Source organism: Eschrichtius robustus, chromosome 11, assembly GCF_028021215.1.
Source record: "Eschrichtius robustus isolate mEscRob2 chromosome 11, mEscRob2.pri, whole genome shotgun sequence".
Classification (NCBI taxonomy): Eukaryota; Metazoa; Chordata; class Mammalia; order Artiodactyla; family Eschrichtiidae; genus Eschrichtius; species Eschrichtius robustus.
Genome location: NC_090834.1, coordinates 12,925,232 through 12,951,784, shown reverse-complemented (window position 1 = coordinate 12,951,784; position 26,553 = coordinate 12,925,232). Strand labels below are relative to the sequence as shown.

The 26,553-nt window shown below is 58.1% G+C and overlaps 1 protein-coding gene across 1 annotated transcript; it reads right to left on the bottom strand.

Moving 5' to 3' along the window:
* Window positions 1–26,061, bottom strand: TRIM29 (tripartite motif containing 29). Its single transcript, XM_068555073.1, has 9 exons — window positions 25,258–26,061; window positions 16,772–16,867; window positions 15,773–16,006; window positions 14,390–14,588; window positions 11,643–11,744; window positions 9,212–9,295; window positions 6,929–7,024; window positions 3,950–4,026; window positions 1–1,136 (listed from the first exon to the last, which is right to left on the bottom strand). Exons 1-9 carry the CDS (start codon window positions 26,059–26,061, stop codon window positions 1,074–1,076), a joined length of 1,755 nt encoding a protein of 584 aa, XP_068411174.1. The 3' UTR covers window positions 1–1,073.
* Window positions 26,062–26,553: the final 492 nt, after the last annotated feature.

The window sequence follows — 26,553 nt, the reverse complement described above, 5'->3', positions numbered from 1 at the left end:
ATAGGCCCTTGGGAGGGGGACGGCGAGAGGAGGGATGACCCCACCTTGGTGCTGCTGGTGTGAGCTCCTCTCAAGGCCCTGGGCCCCATGACAACATGTAACATGGAGGGTAGTCAGAGGGAAGAGGGAGACTCTAGTGGGGGCAGTGGATGGGGGTGTGGCGGGGTGTAAGGCACCATTGTAAATAAGTACCTGCGGCTACCAGCCCAGCCACACTTTCGCCAGCCTGCTCACTTCCCATTCTCAGGGAGAAACACAATTATGAAACCAATGAAACATTTCCCTCGGAGCAGCTGGGCCGGTGGCTATTTTCATGGGTGGAGTATATCACGTCAAGGGAATCGCTTATCTCAGCAGGTAGAAGAAAGGAATATCTTGGCGAAGATCACCCTGCCAGCCAGGAGAGCCCGTCCTCAGGGACCGCAGACTCGCGGTGGATGTGGGGAGACCCAAGGCCGGGCAGGGTGATGCCAAGACACTGAGAGCTTTTCCTCTGTGGTGGCCAAGGGCTGCAAGCCCCACCAGGCTGAGCCTGGGTAGGTAGGACCAGAGCAGGGCACATGGGGCCAGTCTTCTCCTAGGGGGCCAGGCTGCTGGGAAGAAGTGGGCCCGTGTGGGTGGGAGATGGGCAGCTGTCATGGCCAGGCACCTACTGACAGCATCACGGGCTAAGGGGCCTTGGAGAGAAATGGCCAACAGGCCTGAAGACAGCAGGGGCCTGGGCGGGGGAAGCAGGCTGGTACCGTGTGGGCACCCACTACCGGCCCCAAGGATCCCACCCAAAAGGAGGAATGTGGCGGGTTAGGGGAGAAAAGCCTTATCTCTCACCCGCATTAGGGTTGGCCTCTGAGCACAGGCAAGATGGTGATCCTTAGTCACAAAGCAGGAGGGGGCCTGGATGGAGCGTGGCTGATGGGGAGGAGGGGGAGGCCAGGCAGCCCTGAGAGAGCAGGGGAAGGCGGGGCGGGGGGAGGGCCAGGCCCCCTCCCACCCAGATGAGAAGAGTAGCAAGAACAGCAGGGCCGGCTGGGGAGGGCAGGGGTGGCGGTGCCTCGTTCCTGCCTGCCTGGCACTCATGGGGCCTCGTTGGACTGGATCCCGTTGCCTTTGTTGACGTAGAAGGGCCGGTAGTTCGACTGCGGGGGAAACAGTAGTTAGGGAGGTCGGATGGCACTCGAGCTTACCAGCCAGACGCCCACCCCCTAACCTCCGCCAGGAAGCAGCAGTGGTCTGAACCCCAATAATTCTAGGGGCCTGTGGCCTAACCCACAAGCTCCATCTACCCTGGGATTGGAGTTGGGCCCCAGTATTATCAGAGTCTCTGGGTTCACATCCTAATTAGAATTCACTCCATCAGTCGACTGGTGAGCTTGAACTTCAGCCTCGTCAACCGGTCTCTCCACACCCAGGAAGCCCCTCCCAGCACCAGCGTAGCTCCCATTAACATGGTGTTCTCTACTCTACAGAACTGGTATGAGGGCTTTCCATAGACGGACTCACTGAATTTTCACAGCTACCCAATTAAGTGGGTTACTATTATCGTACCCATTTTATACATGAACAAACCAAGGCACAGAGAGGCTAAGCAACTTGCCCAAGGTCACCCAGCTGGCAAGCAGAGGAGTTGGGATTCAAGACCCAGCAACCTGGCTCCAGAGCTCAACCCCCAGCCCCATCCATGTCAACGTACCTCTTCTGAGTCTCAAGACTTGGTCTCTGCTCTCTCTGCATAATTCCCTCTGACAGAAGGGGTGCAGAGAGGGCAAACCACCACCCCAGCCCAACACAGACTGGGGGCTTCCCATCCCAGACCTTCCGCCTCTCTCATCCCAGAATTCTCATAGGGATTCAGGGAGCATCTCTCAGGACAGGGCCGGCGACAACTTTCTTGCCAGCCTGTGTATTACATCCCGCAGCAATTTCACAAAATCAGCACTCCCTTCTCCTCCCAATCACTTCGTCAGGGCCCTGAGAAATCGCCCTCTAGGCTGCAATGGAAGAACACATTTTAGCCGCTGCTTGCCCCTGCGAGCACCCTTGGCCCCTAGAGGGCCTCCAGAAGTGGCTTCGCCCTTGAGCTGGGTCAGAGCCTGGGCCCACCTCACACCCCAATGACCCCAGTACAGGAGACCCCAAGGGTGATCCCAGCCCCTGCCCTGGCCCTGCCTGCCTGGCAACCTGTGTCTACAGTAGCTCCTTGCCTACATCTGGTCCACAGCAGGACTGGGGGCCTGTGGGATGCGGGGGCTGAGGGAACGTAGCTCAGGCCTTGGTTAAAACACTTATTAAACAACGGAAGAGATGGAGACCCAGGGCGGGGAAAGACATAACCAAAGTTACTCAGCTACTCAGTGGCAGAGCAGGGCCTGGACCAGGTCTCCTAATCCCCAGGTGCCAGCCTGGACCCCAAAGGAGTCAGTAAGGCAAAGTGAATAGACCCAGAAATGGCTGAAGCCTTTCTTACAGGAAGGCTGGGTCAATCAAATGGATCGCAGGCCAGTGAATGGTGCTGTCTTGTCAAGAGTCCAGGGTGGTGGGCGGGCACAAACAGAGCACCTGGGAAGGGTGCTCCCTGCACACACACACCCCCCATCCCCTGCCCCGTTCCCTCCCTGGCTCAGGGTCACAGCACATGAAAGTTGGAAGAGCTATGAAAGCATCCAGGCCATCTGCCTTATGTTACAGATGGGGAGACTGAGGCACAGGGGAAGAATGACTCGCATGGCCAGCTGGTGAGAGGACTGGGGCCAGACCCCAGGCCAGCCTCTTCCTACACTAGCACCTGCCTCCATTCCCCCAGTGCTGGGTGCCAGCTGGGGACCCCAGAACCCTGCCCTGCCAGGCATCTCAAGGTGATGTTGAGCCTTCTCTGCTGGGATCAGGGCTCTGGGAGGGAGGGAAAGTAGTGGGAGGGAGGGGAAGGACCAAGTCCAGGAAGAGAAAGCTTCCTTTTTCTCTCCATATCTGCTTTTTGCAGCCCTGCTGTTGCAGTGGCCCTGGGCCTGGCTCAGATTACACACACCATCACTTAGCTCCATCGCCAGCAAATTAAAGATTCTCTCCAATTAAACCAGCCCCGGTCACTCTTTGTGACCTGAAGCAAATCACCTCTCCATGCTCTGACCTCCAAATGCAAAGACAGAAGGGAGCCGGGGGGCTCCAGCCCTTGGGCCCAGCAGATGCCACCCCCATCCCAAGGCAGCTGGCTGACTCCTTCAGCAGGGCCTGGCATGGGCCTTGGAGGAGAGCATGCGGGGAAGTGAAGGCACAGCACATGAAGGACAACCCCTGATCGCTGAGGTCTCGGGCAGGGCTCAGGCATGTCAGGTCTACAGGTATTAGAGTTCAACCCCACCTCAGCACCGCATTATAGAGTCCCAGAGGGCTCTGACTCACTCAGGGCCCCACAGTCAGCAGGCGGCTGGACCCCAAGACCATGCTTCCTCTCGTGCTGCTCTTTGATGCCCCAGCTCAGGGTCATTAGCTATCGAACCCTGAATATATCTATTCCTAACTTTGCAGCCTCTGCCTTACCCACGCTATCATCCCAATGGCTTCTATGCTGTCAGAGCTGGCCCCCAGGGAAGCGAGACTCATCTCTAGGATGCCCGTCCCCTGGACTCAGCATTTTGGCCATCATTCAACAAGCATAGGCAGCAAACAACCATCTGCACATAAAAAAAATCCTGGGCCGCCCACTTTACAGATTAGAAAACCGAGGCCCAAAAAGTATATGTTTACCCAGGCCCCCTGCTTATTAGCCCTGGGTCTTTCTTTACTACCCTTTGCTGTACGCAGGTATTCAGGCCACTGCCACCTCCATCCCATGGCCCAGAGACGTCACCATCCTCCCACAGGCCCTGGGCACGTGATGACCGGTTGCTCCTGGGAGCCCCATTCAGTGCCCATTCTGCACATGCTCATGCCCAGGCAGGCTCTCCTCACTCACCAGATAATTCTGCTTGCTGGATTTCCAAGTCTGGGGCTGGGCCTTGGGGCTCTGGTTCCTGAGGAGGGAAGGATAGCCTGGGGAGAAAAGAGGCTCTGGTCAGAGGGAGCATGGGCTGGCGGTCAGGGGCCCAGGGCTGGAGCACAGACGCCACCTCCAAAGTGACTGCCAAGCTCCATCCAGCCCATTACCAAGTGCAGCCAACCCTGAGGAGGCATGCAGGAGTCAGGAGGGTTGCAATGGAAAATCCTGAGGAGGTGGGCCAAGGGGAGGGGGCACCAAGGCAGACAGAAGGAGGAGGAACAGGCCAGGTGGGCTGGGCCAGGCGGCAGGGGAGTGTCACCCCCAATCCAGGTCAGAATCACACCACTTGCTGAGATTTCCCCCACCTACCCTGAAGGCTCACCCCACAGACCCCTCCCCTCCCCAAAGCCCAGGGAAGCCACTTTATAAGCACGACCTGCCAGGATTTCCACCATTAGGCACTCATCCCAACTCCCCCCCGCCCCCAATGTGTGGACGAGGCTCCCCATTTATTGGCTCCACTCGTGCCAGGCACTGTGCTGGGACTCGCATAGGTCTTCCCTGTCTCTGTTGCCCTGAGCTGCACAGCTAATAATCAATGGTCAGAATTAGAACCCAGGTTTGCTGGACTCCAAAAGCCATCCTCATGTCCTGTCTGCCTAGTCTGGCTCCCTCTTCCCTGCTTCACGAGCAGGAGGCTGGGGCCCAGAGAGGGGCAGCAATGTGGCTGCGGTCCAGAGTTAAAACAGCAAGCCCAAGGGGGCCTGGAGCACATGGGTGCCATCTGGGCCTGGGGTCCTCGAGGCGCTGGTCCAGGGCAGCGCTGCCCAAGTCCACCTCCCCACCCCTCCCCCTCAGCCCAGCGGGTCTGTAAGGAGCTGCAGTCCCCAGAACTCTGAAAAGTGCCCTCAGTGTCAGCCCTCAGCCTGCAGGGACCGGCGGTGGTGCCCGGGAAGGAACGGGCTGTGACCTGGACATGGAGGAGCTCAAGAAATAAACAGCATCTGGCCTTGGCAGGGGCAGGCTGGAGCCCTGCAGGCTGGGCAGCCCTGGGCAGGCTGGCCTGCTCAAAGGCGGATGAGCTGGTCGGTCCCAGAAACCACCTGCAGCACTGCCAGACTGCCAGAGAGGCCGGCCCTTCCCCAGGTTGGCAAGGGGGTGGAAACAGAGCAGAGAACCCAGCGGTCTCCCTGCATCTGGGGATGGGGGCAGCCTTGGAAAGAGAGGGTTCCTCAGGTCCTGAGTGGGAGGTTGAGAGGGGGGGAATTCAGGTCTCACTTCTCAGTTCCCAGAAAGAAAATCCCAAGCCAGCCATGAGAGAGGTGGGGATGGGGACGGGGCAGGGGTGTGGTCCAGGAGACCAGCCCGTATAGCAGGCAGCATCCAGGGGCAGGTGGGCTAGGGATGGCAGGGGGCGAGGGGCAGGCATCCTCTTCCAGGGGGCTCTGGGGAGGAGGGACTAGGACACCCTAGAAGTGGCAGAGAGCCCCATGGGGTGTCCCATTTGCCCTGCTGTGGGAGGGAAAAGGTGGGGGGGATGTAAAACAGGCAGGTACCAGGATGATATTTAAACAGCCCACTGCCGTCCAGTGGTTTGGAAAACTCTGTGGTAGCTTGTCCCAAGGTGGTGAACTGATAGGGGACTTTCCCAGTGCCTGCTGGGAGAGAGAGCCATTAGCACTGGTCCCAGGAGGGGCCAGAGGGAGTCACACGTCCCATGGGCACGGCTGTTCTCAAAGCGCTCACTCAGTCCTCGCTGGCAGCCTGAGTGTACTCCCTGCCTCCCCCCACCTCAGAGTAGGTGGGGTCAGTCCTCCCAGGCAGGCAGCCCCTGCCCAGAACCCCCATATAGGCCATTCCGAGCAGATCTGGGGAGCTGATCTGCATGAAGGTGACAACAGGTGTCCCCGGGTCCTGGTGTTTTTTGAGGAGAGGCTCTCCTAGGACAAGGCCTTCGCCTGGGGAGACTGCAGGCCAACGGGGAGGTGCAAGGGAGCGTGAAAGCTCCAAATCACACCTAAGGGCGGCTGTCTTCCCTGCTGGGGATCAGGGCCCTGACCTGCCGGTCAATCCAAGCTTGACCAGAGAGCAGGGATGATCTGTTGGAAGCCAGACAGGCCAAGGCAAGTCCCAGAACTCCCCAGGCCTGGGGGTCCTGCAGGCTGGGACCCTCTAGTCATATCTCCTTGCTGGTAGATCCAAGAATCCCAGCCCTGGGTATAGGCCGGGATCCAGCCCGGAAGGGAATGCTGGATGATAAAGCCACCATTGGAGGCCACTGCCGGGAGGTCCGCCTGCCCCTTTCTCACCCCTTCCACCTGAGCCCACCCAGCCTGCTTATCCTGTCTCCCAGGCCGGATGTCTCTAAGCCAGAAGGCAGACAGGCCTGCTCCCACCTCAGCCCACCAGAGCTGCCCCATGCACCTTTCAGAAGAGATGGGAGGGCCGTGGGCCCCACTGTGAGCTGGGGCCTGGCCCTCAGGATGACCCCATCCCCAGGAGACAGGAGGCATCGGCTGCTCAGCCTTGTCAAAGAGCTCTGGGGGGCAGAATCAGACTTGGGAGGCCTTAGAGATCATCTCATCTGCCTCTCCCAGCAGGGACTTGGCAGGACTCTGGCTCCATGGGATGCTGACAGGTGCCATGTGGTCACAGGGTTCTAGAGTCAACCAAGGCTGGGAGTCACTGGGTGACTAAATTAAGTAAACTTTCTGCAGTAGGAAGACTCGGTGCCTGATGGAAGCACCCTGGTGATGTCTGGGGTGGGGGGGGTGTAGAGGGTGTCGTGTGTCCGCACCTCCCTGACACCGAGGCCTGTATCACAGCACATCCTGAGGGACCGGCGTGTGGTGGCCCAGCCCTCCTGACAGCAGAGATGTGGAGGCAGGGCTCTGATCCCTACAAGGTAAGAACTTGTGAGTAGAGTCCAAGGCACTCTGGATAGGGCGAGCTCACCTTTCAGGGAGAAGGAAGAGCTGCCTTGCACAGCAGGCAGGTCATCGGAGCTCTGAATGGTGGAGGAGTAGTCCCAGACCCGGGAGGTGTAGTTACCTGGGCGGGGAAAGGAAGAGGCATCAGCCCTGGACAGCTTGGCATGGGGGACGGAGGCCGGGACACGGCCATTTCTGTGAATCTCTCCAGCCCCCGCACGTCTCCAGCCAGGATACTGCTGGGCCCTCGTCACACTTCTGGCCAATCCTTCCCGCCATCAAGTTGTCCTTCTAAACTATAAAGTGTTGTCAGGTCCTTGCCCTACCTAACAGCCCACTGCCCTCAGATTAAGGTACAAAGTCCTTAGCACGGCCCTCAGCTCTTTCATGAGGCCCTCACCCCTCCCCACTGTCTCCACTTTCTGCCTTCGCCTGGAGGCGGGCCTCCATCACTCAACGTTCCAACCAGGCTGCGCTCTGAGCTCTTGACACACACCAGGCTCTCTCTTGCCCCAGGCTTTTTGCACAGACCAGGTCCTCTGCCTAGAATAGCCCACCTGCTCCCCCATGTGTAGCAAATTCAGGTGTCGGGGCTTCAGGTGTCAGCTTCCGTGTCACCTCCCCCAAGTCTGCATGTGTCTCAGCCGCATGCCCCATATCGCATTGTAACTGCACGTTTAATGGTCCACGTCCCCCACTGGGCTCTGTGGGGGCAGGTGGAATGCCCGTCTGGCCTAGCATCACACCCAATGCCTGGCACCCAGCCTGCTTCCTGGAAGGTGCTCATTGTACAGCTGATGGATGGATGAATGAGTAAAGGAACAAATAAATACAAACACAGGCTAAAACTTGGAGGCGGAAGCAGCTGATACAAGTCCTGAAATTCTGTTTGCCAGGTTGAACAGGCTGCAAGTGTCCATTTGCAGGTGGACAAAAAGAGGCCGTGGGGACGGTGTGGCAGGGACAGCAGGGGCACCGTGAGGGCTTTCGAGAGCCCCTGTGGGCAGTGCACCCTCTCAGCAGCCCGGAGCGTGGGGGACTCCCCCTTAGTTGAGCTCACTCCACAGCGGGGCCCACCAGCCCTGGCGATTTTCTCCTGCTGCTGCCTGCGGGGTGGAGCCGGGTCAGCGGTCACATGGGGTTGGGGCGGGCGGCCTGCCCCATCGCCGACCCCCTCCCACAGGGATCTCGGGCAGACTCTGCAGCAAGGCCCTCACTGAGCACGCCTGCCAAGGCTCCAAGGGGCCATCCGCCTTGCCCTGTCCTTCGCCCATTCATTGGTCCCCTCTTCCTCTCATTCAACAAATGTTTGCTGAGCCCCACCTTCTGGACCCTGGGATCGCGTCGGGGAACAGGACAGACCCAGCGTCTGCCCTCACGGAGCTCACAGTCTCCTGTGCTTGTGGTGAAGCCAGTCCTGCACCTACAGCCTTGGGCACTGCCCTGCCCACGGTGCCCCTGACCTTCCAGATCTCCGGGGGCCTGGTCCTCACTACCGAGCCCTGACTCCCTTCCTCGTCTCTTCAGACGTCCCGGTGCTGTGTCAGAGGGGGACTCTGGCAGAGCTGGCCCGGTCCCCTCGCCCCCCGCAGGTGGCACCCCCCACAGGAGCCCCCAGAAGCCGGGCTCATCGAGGGTCGGCCCTGCCCTCAGCACAGCGGTGCCCTCAGCGCTGTGGGCAGAGGGGACCCTGCGCTCAGCAGCTCTCCCTGGGGAAGCCGTGTCTCTACCCCCATTCCACCCCTCCCGGGTCTTAAGGATGAGTCACCCACACACCTCCCTGACAACGATACCTCCTGGGTTTCCAGGGACGGCCCATTTCATAGCATGCCTGACTTCTCGTTTCCTGCTCCCCTAGTTTGTCTTAACCGCTGTATGACTTTCCGACCCAGGAGTACACAAATCAGGAGAGGTCCTCTGTGGTCCCCAGCCCCGACATCTGCTGAGGGAAGTCCCCACACCTAACCCCGGGGTTCACTTCCCCCTGACTCAGCCTTCAGGGAGAAGATCCTACGGACTCAGGGATTTCCAGGGATGCCGAGGTGCCCGGCTGCCTTTCCTCAGCCTAACGACGTCACACACATGCGTACACACGCACACACACGCCTGTACATGCGCATACATGTGCACACGCCCTAAGCCCACTAGGACCCCTCGTCACCCGTCTCTGGGTCCCCAACCCCACCCCAGCTCCCCACATTCACCTCACGTGGGGAGCCCAGGCCCCCTGCCCATGACCCAGCCCGCAGCCCCTCCTGCATGGCTCCCACACAGGCCCTGCCCACCCCCCAGCTGAGCTGCCTCCTACCCTTGGTGCCATACAGATTGTTGAAGGTCTTCTCCTTGGAGAGGCGGCTGGGGGACACCGGCTGGTACGACGTCTTGGCCCCACCTGTGAAGTACACGAGGAGGGGCTCTCATTGCAGAAAGGGGGACCTGGCTCAGTCGGGGGCCTGTGGCTCTGACCTGAGGGGTGTACTGCAGGATTCCTTGCCCCCAGACAACGACCTCTGCCTGTGCCAGGGCCTGTTCCCCCACCAGGACAGCTCCCTTGGGTCTAGGATAAGGTGACCACGTAAGTTACCCTTCCAATCAGAATGGTTCTGAGTGTGAAAGGGGTGCTATGAATAGTTATGCTGAGAGTACCGGGTGTAAACCTGGAGAGTCCTAGATGGACTAAGATGTATGGTTGTCCTAATTAGGGGCTTTGAGGGTCACCAGAGCCTTCCTGAGCCAGGCCCTGTGTGACTGAGACTCCAGAGGCTGGGAAATGGGGTGCCCGTGAGGAAGCTGGGCCATGGCCACCATGGGGCAGAGGTGTAGGGCCGAATGAGGGCTGCCACCTGGAGGGGCCTGATGAGCTTGTGCCACAAATACCTCCCCCACTACGGGGATGCTTTCCCCAGGGACGAGCTCTAAATGGCACAGGTGTTTCCCTCCCTCCCCCATTCGGGCTCCACACCCCTACTTCACAGGTGAAGACAACGCGTTCCCCACGTGCGTCTGCATGGGTCAGAGTCCTCCATCGGCTCCTGCCCTCCCGCCTAGCCAGCCCCACTCCCGTTCTGGCCGAGCACCAGCTGGTCCTTCTGTAAACCCGCACCCCTGCAGTCCATCCCTCTCGCCCTGCGCCCTCTGTCCATCACAGCCACGCCCTCTCTACCGAGCCCCTGGCCCCTCTTGCAGGGAGCCTGGAAACTAACCTCTCCTGGAAGTCTCACTGCCCAGCCCCACTGCCCCAAAGCTCCCAGGCTCAGGCCACTGTCCCTTGGTGGCCTTGCTTCCTGATCTCCTTGCTGACTCCCTTGGCCCCTCCCTTGCCTCTACCCTGAGCCCGGGGCTCCCAGATTTCCTCCCTCCCGTCCCCAGTGCAGGGGCGGAGACACCGGACGAACCTGTTTCTTCTCCCTACAAGTGTCACAGCCTGACTCACGGTAACAGAGCTGGAAGCTCTCCTAACAGCTGAGTCCAACCTCCTTCTTCTCAGATGAGGATACTGAGGGGGCAGTGACCAGCCCAAGGTCACAAGGCCGGGGCTCTCGGGTGACATCTGGGCGGGTCCATGCTCTTTCCTCAATCCCCCATTATTGCTCTGCTCCCCTCCGCCTTCTACAGAGCAGGCCAGCCATGCAGGGGCCAGTCGGGGGACTTGATACCACCCCAGGGTCTGATCCTCAGAAGCTGGGGATCCAGAAGGGTCTGGGTCAGGGCCAGTGATGCTGGAATGGGGCTGGTTAATGCAGCTCACCCTCTCACAGAACTAGACCCAAAGGACAGAGCCCCGGGGGAGGGAAGGGAGCAGGACCGGCCGGCCGGGCCCAGGCCCCATCAGGAATGTAGGGCCGGGTACTCAGGTCCAGCTTCTTTGCTGGAAGCCCAGGTGTTGTTTTCAAGTTGGGAGGGGCGGCCAAGTTTCCTCTCTGCTGAGCTCATCTCCCCTGGGCCCCTCCCACCGGGTCCGTGTGTGTGTGCGCGCGCGCCTGAGGCGTGTGGATCAGTTGCCAGGGCTCGAGGCTCCGCGCTCCAGGCCCTGGCGTCTTCCCCACGTCTCCTCTCTCCCCCTTCCCTGCACACCCTCTCCTGTCCCGACCCCTGGGCCCTCACAACACACACACATGCACACACCCCTCTATCCACCGGGCACACCCACCCTTATGTAACGGGCATCGCTGTGGTTTGTTGCTGGTGCCAAAGAATGTGACGGGCTACCGCAGGGCAAGGACAGGCAGGCGCTGGTCTCTACCCATGCCCAGCTGGGCTGCCGCCCCTCAGGCGGCGCCTCGCCAGGGCCTGGGAAGGAGGGCTGAGGGGCTGGCTTGCAAGGGGGGGGGGCGGGCTGAGGAGTTTAAAAGAGCAGCCGTCAGCCCCCCTGCCTTGAGGAGCAGGATGGCTCTGGAGAAGCCAGCCCTCCCTCAGGACCACAGAAACCTCCGCAGAAGCAAAACGCAGCTCAGCCTGGTGGATGGGAGTGGCTGAGGCCAGCAGCCAGGAGCCCCTCCGGAAGGAAGGAGAAGGAGGGTGTGGGCTGGAGGCGAGGGGGTGGGAGGGGTGGACACAGGCCAGGGAAGCTGAGGAGCAGGTGCCAGGCAGAGGGCGAGAGGAGGTGCCGCTACGTACACCGGGAAGCAGGTACGCGCCAGGACCTTCCCAGGCCCATCCACGAGGGTCACGCCCCAGGGGAGCCCGCTGCGTCTCTCCTGGACCACCCCCTCAGCGGAGGATCTGCTCCCTTCCCTTACCCTTGGGTGTGAGGTACATGGAGTATTTCTTCACCGTGTCTGGAGCACTCCACTCGCTGCTGTAGCTGTTATTGTAGCTGTTCATGTAGCGATGGTCACACCCTGGGAAGCAGAGAGGCCGGGTCAGCAGAGGGGCAGGGGGTGGGGGATGAGCTGGCCCACTGAGGGCGTCGCTGAGTCAGCCCATAGCCCTTCTGTCCCAGGGAGAGGCGAGGTCCCTAACCTGGGAGAAGGTGGCCCCCTGCCCAGCATCCCTTCCGGCCCTGAGCTCCTGGGGGGCGAGAGAGGGTCTGTGTGGTGGGCCATCCACCCTCCCTGGGACTGAGCCCCTGTGAGGAAGACGTGTGCACGGCACTTTGCAGTTTGCAAGGTGCTACTGAGTTTCATTTCTTGTTTGATGTGTGCATCAACCCTTGGGCTGGTATGAAGATGCCCAGGTGACAGATAAGGAAACTGAGGCTCAGGAGGTGAGTGAAGCCACTGCCCCATGGCCAATAAGGGCAGATGTGGGGCTCGAGCCTCCATCCCTGTTTCCTGGCTCTGTCTCAGCCACTGCTGGCAGCCCAGGAAGGAGATGGAATGAGCATTGGCCTCCATGGCCAGGGATCCAGCTGCGGAGCCGTGCAGGGGAGAGTGAGCTACTCAGGAGGGGTAGCTAACCCTAACTGACTCCCCCCTACACCCACCGGCAGACCCCTGAACCCAAACAAATCTGTGGCTCCAAGTTTGCCTTTCCCCAACTGCCCTCTGCCCCAGTCCGTTCTCCTGCTACTGCCCCATCTCCTACCTTCCCTCTGCCCTTCCCTCTCCCTCTCTCCTGGGCAAGAGGAGGAGTGAGGATACTCATCCTTCATCTCCATCACGTGTGCCAAGCAGGGGCCTGGCACGCAGTAGGCACTTCACGACAAATGGAAATCCTCCTCGATGTTGGCCCCGCCCCGTCCCCACCAAGCCCAGGATGAAGATACTCTGGTGCGTCTCAGATCCCACACCTCTGATGGTGGGGATTGAGTCCCTGGTCTGTCCGGTGGGCAGGCCGCAATCAAGGGAGAGAAGACGGTCACTCCAAGGTCTGACTCACCGGCCACCCAGGCCCCACCTCCTACAGCCAGACACACTCCCAAGCACACAGCAGTGACAAAACGCCAACATGGAGGCCCGGGGCCCCAGGCACAGGTGCAGGGCTGCTGACATCAGTAGCACCCATCCTCTCCTGGCAGCCGCTTCCCAGCACACCTTGGACAGGGCACAGGGCCCCACTTGCACAGAGGCCATGGCCAGCACAATCATGACCTAGAAATGGCACAGTGGGCGGGCCGCAGGCGGGGGTGGGGGGTGGTCCCTGTGAGGCTCACGGGCCACCCCAACCCGGTCGGGGCTGTCCTCATCGGTCCGACCAGACCTCAGCGGAGGGGCTCCCGAACCAGGCGTGTACCCCAGGGGTCATGATCGTCACACTCCCAGCTCCTCTGCATGGCCACCAGCAGCAGCTGCTTCTCAGATGAGAGGACACCAGGTGGGGGTGTTGAACAGCGGAGCGTGAAACCCAGCTCGCCCCCTGCTTAGCCATGTGCCCTTTGAAAAGCTTCTTCTCTGAGTCTCAGCCTTCTCATCTGTGATGTGCAATTCATCCCACAGGGAGACTAAGATAGTGTAAGGGGGGTGTTCACACAAAGCCAGCATCCAGGGAACACCCAGTCGCTGTGAGCCGTCCCCTCAGGACGGTCGCCATGGTCATTAGGAGGATTTCAGGACCCAGGTGCCACTTGACGCCAAATGATGGTCTTGCTGCAATGGCTTATCTGTCCTCAGGTGTGACTGAATGTCCCTCACATCTCACGGGGACACTATGTGACGTCACCATCCCCAAGATATACAGACGCTGCCCCCTGAGTCCCAGCCCTTCTGCGCACTATTACCCCCTTCTCATCTCCCAAAGAATCACATGCTCCCTTTGGAGACCAAAGACCAGGGTCACTGCCTTCGGGGTGCTGGGGCAAGAAGTCATTAGTTAGGCTGCAACCTCAAGGCCCGGGCCACTGGGTGGGGCTTGGGGAAAGTGTCCAGCTTCAGGCCCTAAAGGAACTGGGCTGGGACTGGTGGAAAAGCATTTAATGGGGCAGTTTCTCATGTTAGGACGCTGTGAGATGATTCAGTTGCCTCTGCAGAGGACAGAGTGATTCAGTAGAGAAGCTGACTTCAGGGGAGCTGGTGAGTCACCGAGACACGCTGTGCCCAGCCATCCCCAGCCGGGCCACCAGGCCAAGTCCACCTCTGGGCTCAACACTGCTCAGCACGGCCATGGTGACAGGCAAGTTCTCCCTCCAAGCACACATGCCGTTCTAGGTCATGTCCCCTGGAACCTGCAAAGCCACCAGGTTGGAGTCTGGCCCTTACAAGCTGCAGCATCTACACAGCTGCTGGATTGGGTCCGCCAAGCAGACGCAGAGCTGAATGAAACCAATCCCTGAGTTTGATGGACAACCCACAGAGCAGACATTTGTGCAGCCAGTGCCTGGGATGCTTCCTGCCCTGGAGGCCCCTTGTAATAGCTGCATAACTGTGGCAGCAACTTCAAGGGAGGGGGGCACCATCCCTGAATCCTAGTCCAAACACCCTTAAGTGGGATGGGTGGCTGGGAACAGTGAGGGGCCAGCTGGCTCGATGTCAGCCTGCACCAGGCAGCAGGAATTGACCTGGGAGGAAACATCCATGGCCTTGGGGCCTGTCCACAAGAGGGGACTCACCGTCCTCCATGTGGTTCCTCTCGATGAAGTTACGGCTCAGGTCCGCCTTGCACATCTTCTCAATATGGCGCATGCACACATTAAGCAGGTCGTCCTTGAAGTTGCCCAGCGACTGCCCCAGGCCCTCCCCCTCCAATAGAACATGATAGGTGGGCAGGGGCGGGGGGAGGGAGTAACTGCTCATCAAGGCACCAAATTCCTACCAGGAAAGGAAAGAAGCCATTAACTTTCTGGGTCTTTGGGAGCTATGGGGACCTTTCTCTGCACGGGGCTTTCATGGTCCAGCTGGAAGACTCAGTATAGGAGGCAGAGGAGCTGGCCGCTAGATCTAGCTCTGCTACTAACTAGTCCCACTTTTTCCCACTAGGCATTTGTTTCTTATTCTTCTGTAAAATGAAAGGGTTCAACTAAAATCCACTAGATGCTAATATCCCTAATGGCACTAGCACCGAGACATGTGACTCCGTGGTTCCCATCTCTTAAACTGGGTGTGTTGTGCCTACCTCACAGGGGTTTATGGGTGTGGCACAAGCTGTGAAGTCTTTGGGCGTGAAAGCACCAAAGAAAGGCAAGGAATTACTAGCGTGTGGGTCGGTCATGGTGGTTTCTCCCCCTGCACATGCCCACTCACTGCCTCTACACTTTGGCACTTCTCACCTCCCTTCCCTCTCACTGGAGAATCCCTTCATCTCAAGTCCTAACGGGCCTTCAAGACCCAGTTCAAATTCCACCGCCTCCACAAAGCTGTCTCCAGCCTGTTTGCCCTTCCCAGAGCTTCCACAGGCTCTTATCTCCTGAACCATACGCTTTATCACTTAATTACACTCTCTTCTATATTGTTCTCTAATTGTACGTGTCTTATCTTCCCAGCCGGATTGCAGCTCCTTGAGGGCAATAACCATGTCTTATACCTTTCTATTCTCCACAGCACCTGATCGAGCACTGGGCATGCAGTACCCAAAACAGTCCAGCAGGTGGAAGGATGGATGGAGGAATTGACAGACAGATAAGATGAAGGATAACAAATATGCAGCGCTTGTATGTCACACACCCCCCATCCCCAGTGCAGGCATCACTAATCGATCACAGAACTGTTTCCTACTGAGCCTGGAGCACTATTTGTACTTATCAGTTGAAGTTGGGACAAAGTGATATTTGTGTGCCATCTTTAAAGTAGGTAAGGAAATGGCTTGGATGGAAAAATTAAATAGACAGATGGAATGGAACTTAGAGGGATGGATAGATGGATAGATGGATGGATGATGGATGGTGGATAGATGGATGGTGGATAGATGGATGGATGGACAGATGGACACTGGATGAGGGTCTGGGTAAGTGGATAGAAGGAGTGAGGGACTGAATGACAGAGGAGCTGCTTGTTACCTGCAGAAACAGCACTGAGTCACTGATGCTGTGTAGCTGCTCCCTGGTCTGCTTGTCGTCCTGCAGCACCTTGGCCCTCTCATGCAGAGCATCCACGATCACCTCCACTTGTTCTGAAGCATCCTGCTCCCGCTGCTCCAGTGCAGCCTTCACTTCCTCCTTTTGCTTCTCCAGGTCCCGCATCAGGTCTCGGAAGTTCTGCTCCAGGGTGGCCTTCTCATCGGTGGTGAAGCTCTGCGTCCAGAGTGAGGGGAGAGAGGAAGGACGGTTTCAGGAATTAAAAATCTCCCTAGAGGGTGCATCTTTAGGTTCCCAACATAGAGTCAGGGCATTTCTACTGCCCTGACCCTGCAAGCCTGTTCAACCAAGAATCTCATTCAAAGGCATCATTGAGGGATGCCATCTCTCGATAGAGATGGCCAGGGTTTTTTTAACAGCCCACCTTTCCTTATCTGTCAGCAGCTCCTCCCCCTTGGTGGGTTGACATGAACCATCATTCCACCCTTGGGTAACTCCGTGGGCCCAGAAGTTCCCAGATGAGTCAGGGTGTGTCCATTGAAACTTCAACCAGACCCAAACATCATTCAGAAAGTGAATTAATGAGCTGTTTATGCAGCCAGGGTCAAGAGTCAGTGATTTCAGGTTGTAGTTTACAAGCATTCAAACCATGGCGGACATACATCTAGCCACACTGACACAAGGAAAGGGAAAATAGCATGCATTTGGTGGCTGGGTAGCCTGGTGGGCAGAACAGACATCGGTGGACATTGGAAGCCACACTGGAGGACAAGTTGGTCCAGGGTCTTTATTTGCTGGGATGATGTAAAATGAGCATTAGGTGCTGGGCAACATGGATGCCTGGCCCACACTTAGAAGGGGGCAAGAGAACGTAGAAGAAACGAGTGTGGGTTGTAACTGTGGGCCTGAGACCTCGAGCTGGAGCCCAGGTCTGCCTCTTCCAGGCAGCACAGGTTGGGGAGAGCCCTGGGGGCTGCTTACCTTGATGCGGTCCTTCTCCTTCTGCCACTTCTCAGCTTCATCTTCGATCTCGATGATCTTGAGCTGCAGCTGCTCCTTTTGCAGCGACAGCTCTGTCTGCAGGGAAGGAGCCGGGGTTGGAGGAGAAGTCAGGGGGAAGAGGTGGAAGAGAACCAGAGAGTCAGGGAGTGGGCCCACCCAGGGGGCAAACTCGAGCAGGGTCCACCACTCAGCCCTTCAGCCGTTCATTCAGCAAACGCTCATCAGGCCGTCGGATATGCCAGGCACCACGCCAGTCACCGAGGATCCAGCAACAAGTCAAACGCCATCTCATTGTAAATTCAGGGCTCTGGGGCTGGGCGGCCCAGCCATGTCTTCATAAGGCTGACCCTCTGCCAGGCCTTCCACCCAACGTGAGCAGGAAGGAAGCTCATTTATGGGGTTCCCACTCCTTTCAATGGACCTGGCACCATCAGAGAGCAGCTTAGGGGAGAAAGGGGACACAGCCCAGCTCAGCAGAGCCCAGCCCAGGGAGTGTCCCATGGCAGTAACAGTGCACAGCGTTTCTATGACATGACGTGAGGCTTGTGTTGCAAGCAGGAGCCTGGGTTGCCGCCAGCGGGGACTCCGTCTGGGCAGGCACAGCTATAAACCTGTTTATGGGAAAGGGAGTGCCGTCTGCAGTTTGGGCAAGATCGGGACTTTATTTGGGGTCCATGGGGGAGGAGAGAGGCCAGCAAGTGAGGCAGTGAGGGTGGATGGGAGAAGAGAAGGAGAGGTTGTAGGCACCCCTGCTCAGGAAGAGAACATGGGCTGTCAGGGTGTGGGGTGGGCTGGGAAGAGGATCTATCAGGAATGAGCTGGGACATGAGCTCTGATGGATACGGAAAGTATGGATAATGGTTTCCTTCCATCGGAGGAATGTCCTTCTCTGAAAAGCAGCTACAACAGAGACAAAAGTGGAGGCGTGAAGCTAAGGTCAATCCAGTTCAGCCAAGAGGCACCTCTTTTCTTCTGTGGGTTCCCCACTAGTGCTCCCAAAGCACCTGCCAGCTTGGAAGACAGGTGGGTGATCTCCACCTGAAGGCAGGAAGACCAAGGCATCTGAGAACACCCCGGAGTGCTCACCGGTCTCCCCACTACACTGGGTTTTGAACACAGAGTCCCAGCCATCTCCTTGAGGAACCACAAGAAGAGTCAAGATGTGGAAGCCACAAACCACCAGGAATGTGAGCTCTCTTGGCAAGGAGTCCTGAGCAGCTGGGCGCACACGTCACACCTCCTGGATACCCTCCCAGGCCAGGGGGCTGCTGGTGGGTCCCTGTGCAGACACCCGGGGAAGTGGATTGATGGAGGAGAGAGTGTCCCGGCTTTCTTGAAAAAGTGCCCAGAGGGCCGAGAAGCTGGTGGAGAAGGTGGGAAGGCCTCGGGCAGGAGCTGCAGAGCCCCCGGACAGACAGCCCGGGATTCCAACCCTACCCGCTCTGCCCACACCCCTGGGCTCCCCGGGCCAGAGAGTCTAAGTTCTTCTCAGAAAGCATGTGCCCCACGAGCTACGTGCTGGAAATCCCACAACACGGAAAATGCCATCGCCAGGGATGGAAAATGTTTAAGAGGAGGAGTAAACGCGGATGAAGAAGAGGATTTGGCCTGGTCGCTGGACAAAGGCTGGGAGAAGCCAGCTGTCGATAGACACGGTGGTGGGAGGGTGGAGAGCCAAGGGACCCAGACCCCATGTGGGCAGCGGAGACTCTCTGCGGGGCCAGAGCCAAGAGCCCGGAACTCCGAGGTTGGCAGAGCCGGTGGCCTGGAAGTTTCCTGAGAAGCCTGGGACTCGTAGGTGGGTCTGTGAGGAAGAAGCCTAAAGACCGGCCAGTGGGTCTGTGCTGGGCACCCTTCCCAGCCCTGGAGAGCCCCTCACCCCCAGCAAGCACGGCCTGAGGGGGATGGGACGCTGGAAGCCACCCCTCCCCCGGCAGCTGAGACGTCCTTACCAGCTCAGCGATAGAGCGGCTGGCGCTGGGGCTTCTCACCCTACCTCAGCACCCAGAGCAAGGAAAGCAGAGAACAAAAGTGCATTCACTCCCACCCCCAGGTCTGGGGGGGCGGGGGGCAGGGGCAGGGCAGTTCTTCCATGAAATGAGCCTGGGGGATCCAGGAGGGAGCCCACCCAGAGTCCAGGACTGGGGCTCCAAGGCTTTGAATCCAGTTACCACCACCTCTAGGCAGGTGGCCTTCACAAGTTACCAAACTTGGTGCCTCGGTCACTCCGTTGTTCGTGGAGGTAGTATGAGGGCCATCTCGCAGCCAGGTGTGGGATGAACTCGGATCAGGCAAGTGAGGCTCTCAGAGAGCCCCTGGCAGAGAGAAAGCGCTGACGAGTGGTCCCATCCCCACTGCTGGGTGGGGCACCTTCCATGGACCAGGAGCCGGGCTCGGAGGGGAGAGGACAGGGTGACGGGCGGGCCCACAGGGCACGGGTAAGTGAGGGGAGTGGGCAGGTGCAATCAGGTGAGGTCTTGGTGGTGTTCAGGGGTGCAGATGAGAGTGTGCCGTTGTGCTGGGGCCCAAGGGTGGTGCGTGCACAGTCGGGATAGAGTGAATCGTCCGGGGGTTGGGGGAGGGAGGTCAAGACATTGGGCTGCAGACGCAAAGTAGAGGCTTAGATGGTGGGGAACTGAAGATTGGAGGATATTGGGGAAAGCAGAAAGGAGGTAGGATAAAGGGGGTGGTGCAGGCAGGCTAACCCCCTGCGCGAGGGGAGAAGGTTTGCTTAGAGAAGGTGGAGGTGAGGAGCCAGCGGAGTGAGCAGAGGTGCTCGGGGGACCTGCTGGCAGCTGTGGGGCGTGGGGGATTAAGGTGAGGAAAGGTCTAGCCCACAGAGCACAGACTCACTGGCCAAGAGGGAGGAAGAAGGCACTGAGTACAGAGGAGGGAGAGTCCAGGGGCTCTAGAACAATGAAGAGCCTCGGCCAAGAGTAGCAGGAGTCAGCCCCTGGGGTCCATCCTGAGCAAGAGAGGCAGGGAAGAGGGAGGCTAGCGGGGGCCACACAGAGGAGAGCCAGAGGTGTCGGCCAGTGACCTGGGAGGGCCGGAGGGAGAGGCAGCCGATCTGGAAACAGGCGAGAGAAGGGTCAAAAGCGGAGCCGCCCTGTCTGCAGCAGTGGGCGGAAACATCAGTCAGGGCGGAGGAGAGACTAGTCTCCTGGTTTCTTTGGGGCACCAGGGAAGTCAACATCGGCTGGGAGGGGCCTTGCAAGGCCAGACTTGCAGGGCACCGGGGATCTCCGAAGGGACCTTGGGCTGGGAACTCTGTGCTACTAGAAGGGTCTGCTCTCACCTCTGGGATGAGTGCTACCCTGTCAGGAGAAGAGGGTTTGGGGTGAGACCTCTGGGGATGTGTCCAGCATCTGTTTAGCCCTTGGCAATTTTTCCCTGCTGGCAGGGTTGCACAAAAGCCAGAAAAGGCAGGATATAGGAAACAATAAAACATAGGAAGGCTCCAAAATACTGGGTTCTCCTGCAACCTTAGAAGGAAGGACCCCAACTGCTTTACTGAGCATCCACTATGTGCCCACATTTCTCCTTTCATCTGCAAAAGCCCCCTGGGGAGGCAAGCCACGTTATCCCCATTTTACAGATGCAGAAACTGAGGCCCAGAAACACTGAGGAGCTTGCCTGAGTTCTCCCAGCGAGGAAGTGGGAAGACCACGACACAGCAACAGGACTCAGCTCTGTTACATGGCCTCAACCTCTGGGTTATTCTCTGTACCTTCCAGGACATCATCCGTGCCCTTCACTCCTGCCCAAGCTCCCCCACCTCACGGATGGGGCAATTCATCAACTCTGCCTCTTTTGCTCTCCTCCCTACACCCTCCCCATCACCCCCTGAGGCCCCGCTTTCTCCTTCTTTCCCTCCTCCCTTGAAATCTGATTAAATCTGACGTCTGACGGGGCCTCAGCTCCCCTCAGCTCCACCCCTGTCTACACCTCCCTCCCGACTTCCTCCTTCTCCCCAGCTCACTCCCTACACCCTGACTGGGCCTGTCCCTAAATGCCTTCTTTGTTCTCTTCTCCCACACTCCTCCATGTCGATTGCCTCTCGCCTGGTTGCCTGGGACGGGCCTGTGTAGACCACACAGCCTTGAAATCCTTCCGGCCTTGGGGGAGCAGAGGGGTGGCCAGTGGCTGGTGGTGTCTCAGCCCGGACGGACGGGGCCTTCAAGTGCAGACACACCTGAGCACTCACCTGGACACGTGCCTGCGCTGCCCCCAGGGAAGAGGAGACAGGGCCCCGAAGGATCCTCCCCTGGTCTGAATTAACCACACAGGCCGTTGGCTGTGACATTTGCCAAATGAGCCAGTTAATTGCCAAATTTGTACTTTCAGACAAATGGTGATTATATGGAAAAGAATCTGAAGTGCTGGAGAGATTTCCCCATTTCCACACAGATGTCAAACAGCCCAGTATTAGTCTGCTTAGTCGGGGCACACCGTTCCTTCTGCTTCCTTGGGTGTCAGGATGGGGAAGGGGCAAGACGGGGTGGGAAGAGCATCACCCAGACTATCTCCAGACCAGCATTGGGCCCTTGACATGTTACCCCACCTCCCAGGCCTCGGTTTCTTCCTGGTAAAACTGGACTAGATTCCTGATTTCCAAGCTGACTACGTATTCGAATCCCTGAGGGTGACTTAAAAATACAGATCCCAGGCCCTGACCCCCTGAATCAGAACCTCCCAGGTGACCCCAAGGAGCCACTGCCAACCCTATAAAAACAACATTTAAAATGGTGGAGAGAAAACAGGTTGGGCTATGGCCACAATGAATCTGAATCCCAGCTCTGCCACCTCCCAGTGCTATAACGTTGGGTAAGTTTCTTGGCATCTTTGAGCCCATTTCTTCACCTATAAAATAGAAGCAGTTACTCCCACCCCGTGGGACTGTTGTCAGGAGTAACTGTGTAAATGCTCAAGCTAGCGCCTGGCACATAGATGTACTCCATAAAGACAGGGGTGTCTCCTGCCTTCCTCCCTGGCACCCTCCTTCCCCGCCTCTTGTGTCTGTACCTCTTTTATTTTGTCCTTTCCTCCCCAGCGCCCACAGAGTTCATCCCACCTCCTTTCTCACCCACCCTGTCCCAGAGCAGAAGTTTTCCCCCAGGATCTCTGGGGAGGATGGTCCCAACACCTGCCACCGCACCCTAGGCCTTTCGCCTGGCTCCTCTTCCCAAACCCCAGTCATGGCTGTCCACCCAAAGAGCCCCAAAAGCCCAGACCAGCACAGCTCCCAAAACTCAATGAGCAGCAACTGCCCACGCCCAGCAGCCCGGCAGTTCAGCCTTCAAGGAAGAATTGGACAATGAGACCAGAAGCGAAGCCACAGGCCATGGTGACAGAGAGGAACCGAGCCAAATGATGGCGTCAGGAGAGCGACCGAGGCACGGAATCTGAGCCGCGCTGACGAGCTAGAACCTCGCCCTCCAGAGCAATGCTTGGCCTGAGCACTCCTCCCGGCGCCTTGTCAGGCTGCCAACCCAGAGCCCAAGAGGACCCACAACAGGCAGGCCGCCCTGCAGCAAGCAGCCATGGCCAGGAATCCTCCACCCTGACCCAATGCAGCAGAAGGCACTCGGGATAGGCAGAAGGAAGGGCCACGAGACACAGGAAAGGATGGATGTGTACACTGCAATCTCATCAGTCTAATCCAGCCTGGGAAACGCCCAGAGGCAGAGGGGTGGACCACAGGACATCTGTGGGACCTTCCTTGTGACATTCGGAGTGGAATTGGAAACCTTCTGATCTTGGGTCAGCAGAGGAAGGATTGTCATGCTGGCACACCAAGTGGCCTTTCTCCAGCACTGCCTCTGCTCGGAGTCTGTAGCAAGATCTGAAGCCCAAGAGATGAGCACCGCAGCCCTGGGTGTTGTCTACACTTTTGTGCAAGTAACCAAGATAGGTCAGCGATCACCTCACCTGGGCCTCACCAACCAGGCTGCAGAACAGGTTCTGGACGGGGCTCCTTGCAAAAAGCTGTGTGGGGCCTAATGCTTGAGTCTGCACGGCTGCCTCCAAAGGATGCCAGGATTGACACGCCAGTCCACTTTGATCTGTCAACCCATCTAACACTGCTCTGTGCCAACGTCCCTCACGTCTGACATTCCAGCAGAGCCAGACCGGGACAAAATGCTCCGCTCCATCTCCATCTCCACTCAGCTGCCCGGCACCACCCGTCCCTGCCTACCTACACTGCTGGTGTACACACACACACACACACACACACATACAGTCTGAAGCTCCCACCCCTAAAGTCACTCCAGTGAATCAGACATTTTCCCCTGAGTCCCTGTAATCCCATTCCCCTCAAGGGAACCCTAACCCTTCCCCTAAGTTGCTCCCCAACATTGGAAGAGGACTCAGGGAACTTCTTCCTCAAACACTGAGCTTGGACAGGTCTCTTCCTTTCTCTGGGCCTGTGCCCCCATGCAAGGTGGAGAGCAGACTGACGAGATCGCTAATGCTCCAGTCTGGCGTTCTGTCCTCTGCAAGTTGATGTTTACTTACAGCAACTGCTGTGTAAGTGGGGGGATGCGCCCCAGAATGGTTTGTGCGTCTGAGCTCTGCCTCTTGACCTACATCATGAGCCTTCAAGGGTGAGAACTGTGTCTTTGAGTCCTGTCCCAGTACTAGAACATGAACTCCAAGTCCCAGGTGCCACCAGAGAAAACTGCCCAACACCGTCCTGTCCTCCAGGGGCACTCAGGCTTTTCTTAAGTGGAGATACCCTTGTTTCAGATGAAATTTGGGGCCAAACCCTACAGATAGATAAGAGCATGCGCTGCTTGCACGGGGGGTGGGAACAGGGATCCCCTGGCTTCTTGGCATCAATTTGCCCCCCTCCTCATCCCTGATGCCTCAAAGACATTCCCAAGAATCCTAGGGCTCCAGGGGTCATTTGAAAACTTCCAATCTAGTCCAATCCCTTAGTTTCACATGAAGGGAAACCAAGCCTGAGAGAATGGAAGGGACTTGTCCACCATCTCACAGCTGGTTAGAGGCAAAAACCAGGACTGGAAGTCAGGTCTCCTAAGACACAGCCCGGGGTTCTGCAATGTCTTGGTTGTGGTGGCTGAGTATGATTGGCCCTCGTTCTGTTTTGATTTCCTAGGTGAGGTCCTGGAGGCGGGGTCCAAGGCCCCTGCCCCATCTCCATCTCCCTGTCTGAAGCTTGAAGCCAGACTGGGGTCAGGGAGTTAGGGAAACTGGGATCACCTTTTTCCTGGGCCAAATGAGGCTTCTGAAAAGGATCTTTGAGTCTTTTCTCATCTCTGACTCATCTTTCCTGCCCCAGGGGTGTGGGTAGGAGAGAGTAACCTACAGACTCCCGGTTAGGAAGGCTGGGCCCAGAAGGTGTCCTGTGCTGCCCCGTTCTGCGGGGTGCAGAAAGTCAGGTGCCCTGCCTTGACCAGCGGCTGGAGACTGCCCACGTCACAGAGCTGTGTTGCCGCGGGGGCACCAGCCCAGCATCTGTGGAGTCACGAGTGGCAGCCACAGCTGAGCCTTTGGTCCAGCACACGCTCTCCAGGTGTAAGGTGTCCATGTTCACAGGTTTCCACACGCCCCCACTCCTCCCCACAGAAGCACATGCAGAATCACATACACAGAACACAAACACACTTAACGTATCACATATACAGTCATACACAAACATCCACATATGAATATAACACACCCCTTCCCCCACCCCCAGCTCCAACCCTCCCCAGGAGTGTCTACCTACAGGCAGAGGTATGTCCACATACAACCACACACACAAAGCACACGGGGCGCAGCAGAGGGAAGGATAAAGGAGGCCACGGGGAGGGTCAAGAGACTGGCTGGGGGATCAGATAGAACAAGAAGGAGCCACCGGACTGCAAAAGCCAACTCTGAAGCCAGAAAAAAAGGGCCCTGAAGTGGTCCTCAAATTCCCTTCTCCTCACCCATGACTCATCCCAGGAGCCAGCCCTGCTCAGGTGGGAAGAATTCTCTCTCCCTTAAGTAAAAAAGAAAGAAAGAAAAGAAAAGAAAGGAAGGAAGGAGGGAGGGAGGGAAGGAAGGAAGGAAGGAAGGAAGGAAGGAAGGAAGGAAGGAAGGAAGGAAGGAAGGAAGGAAGAAAGAAAGAAAGAAAGAAAGAAAGAAAGAAAGAAAGAAAGAAAGAAAGAAAGAAAGAAAGAAAGAAAGAAAGAAAAAGACCCAGCCAGACACAGAGCCCAGGACTGAGTGCTGATTTCCTGACCTGACTTGAATCTATCCTATGACCTTGGCCAAGCCCCCCATCTTTGCTGAGCCCCCATTTGCTCATCTAGGAGATGCCTGGTCTCCTGAGGGGGTGGGAGGGCAAAGAACTGTTTTCTGAAAGGACAAGGGACAGCAGAGACTTAAGCCCCAGACCCTGGGAACCCCCAGTGGAGAAGATGAGGTGGGAGGACGCGTTAAGGGAGGAGAGACCTGGAGGGGCCCGCTGTTACCTCCTTCTCGGCTTTGGCCTCTTCCACAGTCACGGTGCTGTGGTTCTTGTGCTCCTGGAACATGCAGAGGTAGCAGATGCAGGTCTGGTCTGTCTGGCAGAAGAGTTCCATGGTCTTGCCATGCAGGGGGCACTTGCGGGCCTCGAAGTCCCTGATGGGCTTGAGCAGCTGGTGGTCACGGAAGGCGGCGCCCTCCAGGTGGGGCTTGAGGTGCAGCTCGCAGAAGGAGGTCTGGCACACCAGGCAGGACTTGACGGCCTTCTGCTTGTTGCTGATGCACGAGTCGCACAGGACCTCCTCGGAGCCCAACTTGGAGCACAGGAGGTTGCTCGAGGCGGCCCGGGGGGAGCTGTTCCGCTGGAGGTCCCCAGGCTCCGTGACGGACACCGTGGGCTTGCGGGGCTCTGAGAAGATGGACTTGTGCGGCTCCCCCTTCTCGGCAAAGGTGACGGGTGGCTTCTTGGTGGCCCCCAGCTGGAGCCTGGCGTAGGGGAATCTCTTGCCTTCTCCAGAGTCCATGCTGAAGTAGTTGGGGCCCTTGTCATCCACAGACTCAACAAACTGGATGATGGGCCGCCGCCGCTCGTTGCCCAAGAACAGGGAGCCCTTTCCCTCGCCTGGCTTCAGGGAGCCGCCCAGGCTCTTGCCCTCGGCCGCTTCCCTGCCGTGCCCGTTGGTGATCTTGGCCTCTTTGCCTTCGGCCTTGGCCCCATTCTCCAGGCTGCCCTTGGGGCTCAGCGAGCTGCGGGCACCCCTGGCTTCCGGGCTGGCCCCATCGCTCCTGGAGACATCTGCAGCTTCCATTGTGGGTCGCCTGGCTGGTCTGTGTCGGGCTCGCTGGAGGTGCGGTGGGTGACCTTTCGCGGCGTCTCGGCAGGAGTGAGACAGGCAGCCGCAGAGCCCGAGACACACCTGCAGGGAGAGGGGAGGCGGAGCGGAGAGGAGGGGCCGCAGGCGAGCCTGACTCAACGGCCCGGAGAGGCAAGCAGCTCCCAGAGCCGGCAGAGCAGCTAATTATACAGGGGGCCACACCCTACACATTCATACCCAGCCTGATTTTTTAAACAAGTGTTTTTTCTCTCCCCCAGTTTAATTATTTTCCACGACTCAGCAACCAGTTGGGCTGCTTCCTCCTGACTCACTTTCTTCCCATCAGGAAAGTGTGAGCCTCTGTCCTCACAGGTTTCACTGAGCTGAGCAGCCCCCGGGACAGAAGGTGAGGTGCCCGCAGAGGCCCACAGGACAGAGGGCTATTAATTGGCTCACACAAGCCAAATAACCCTGTAATTTGAGGGC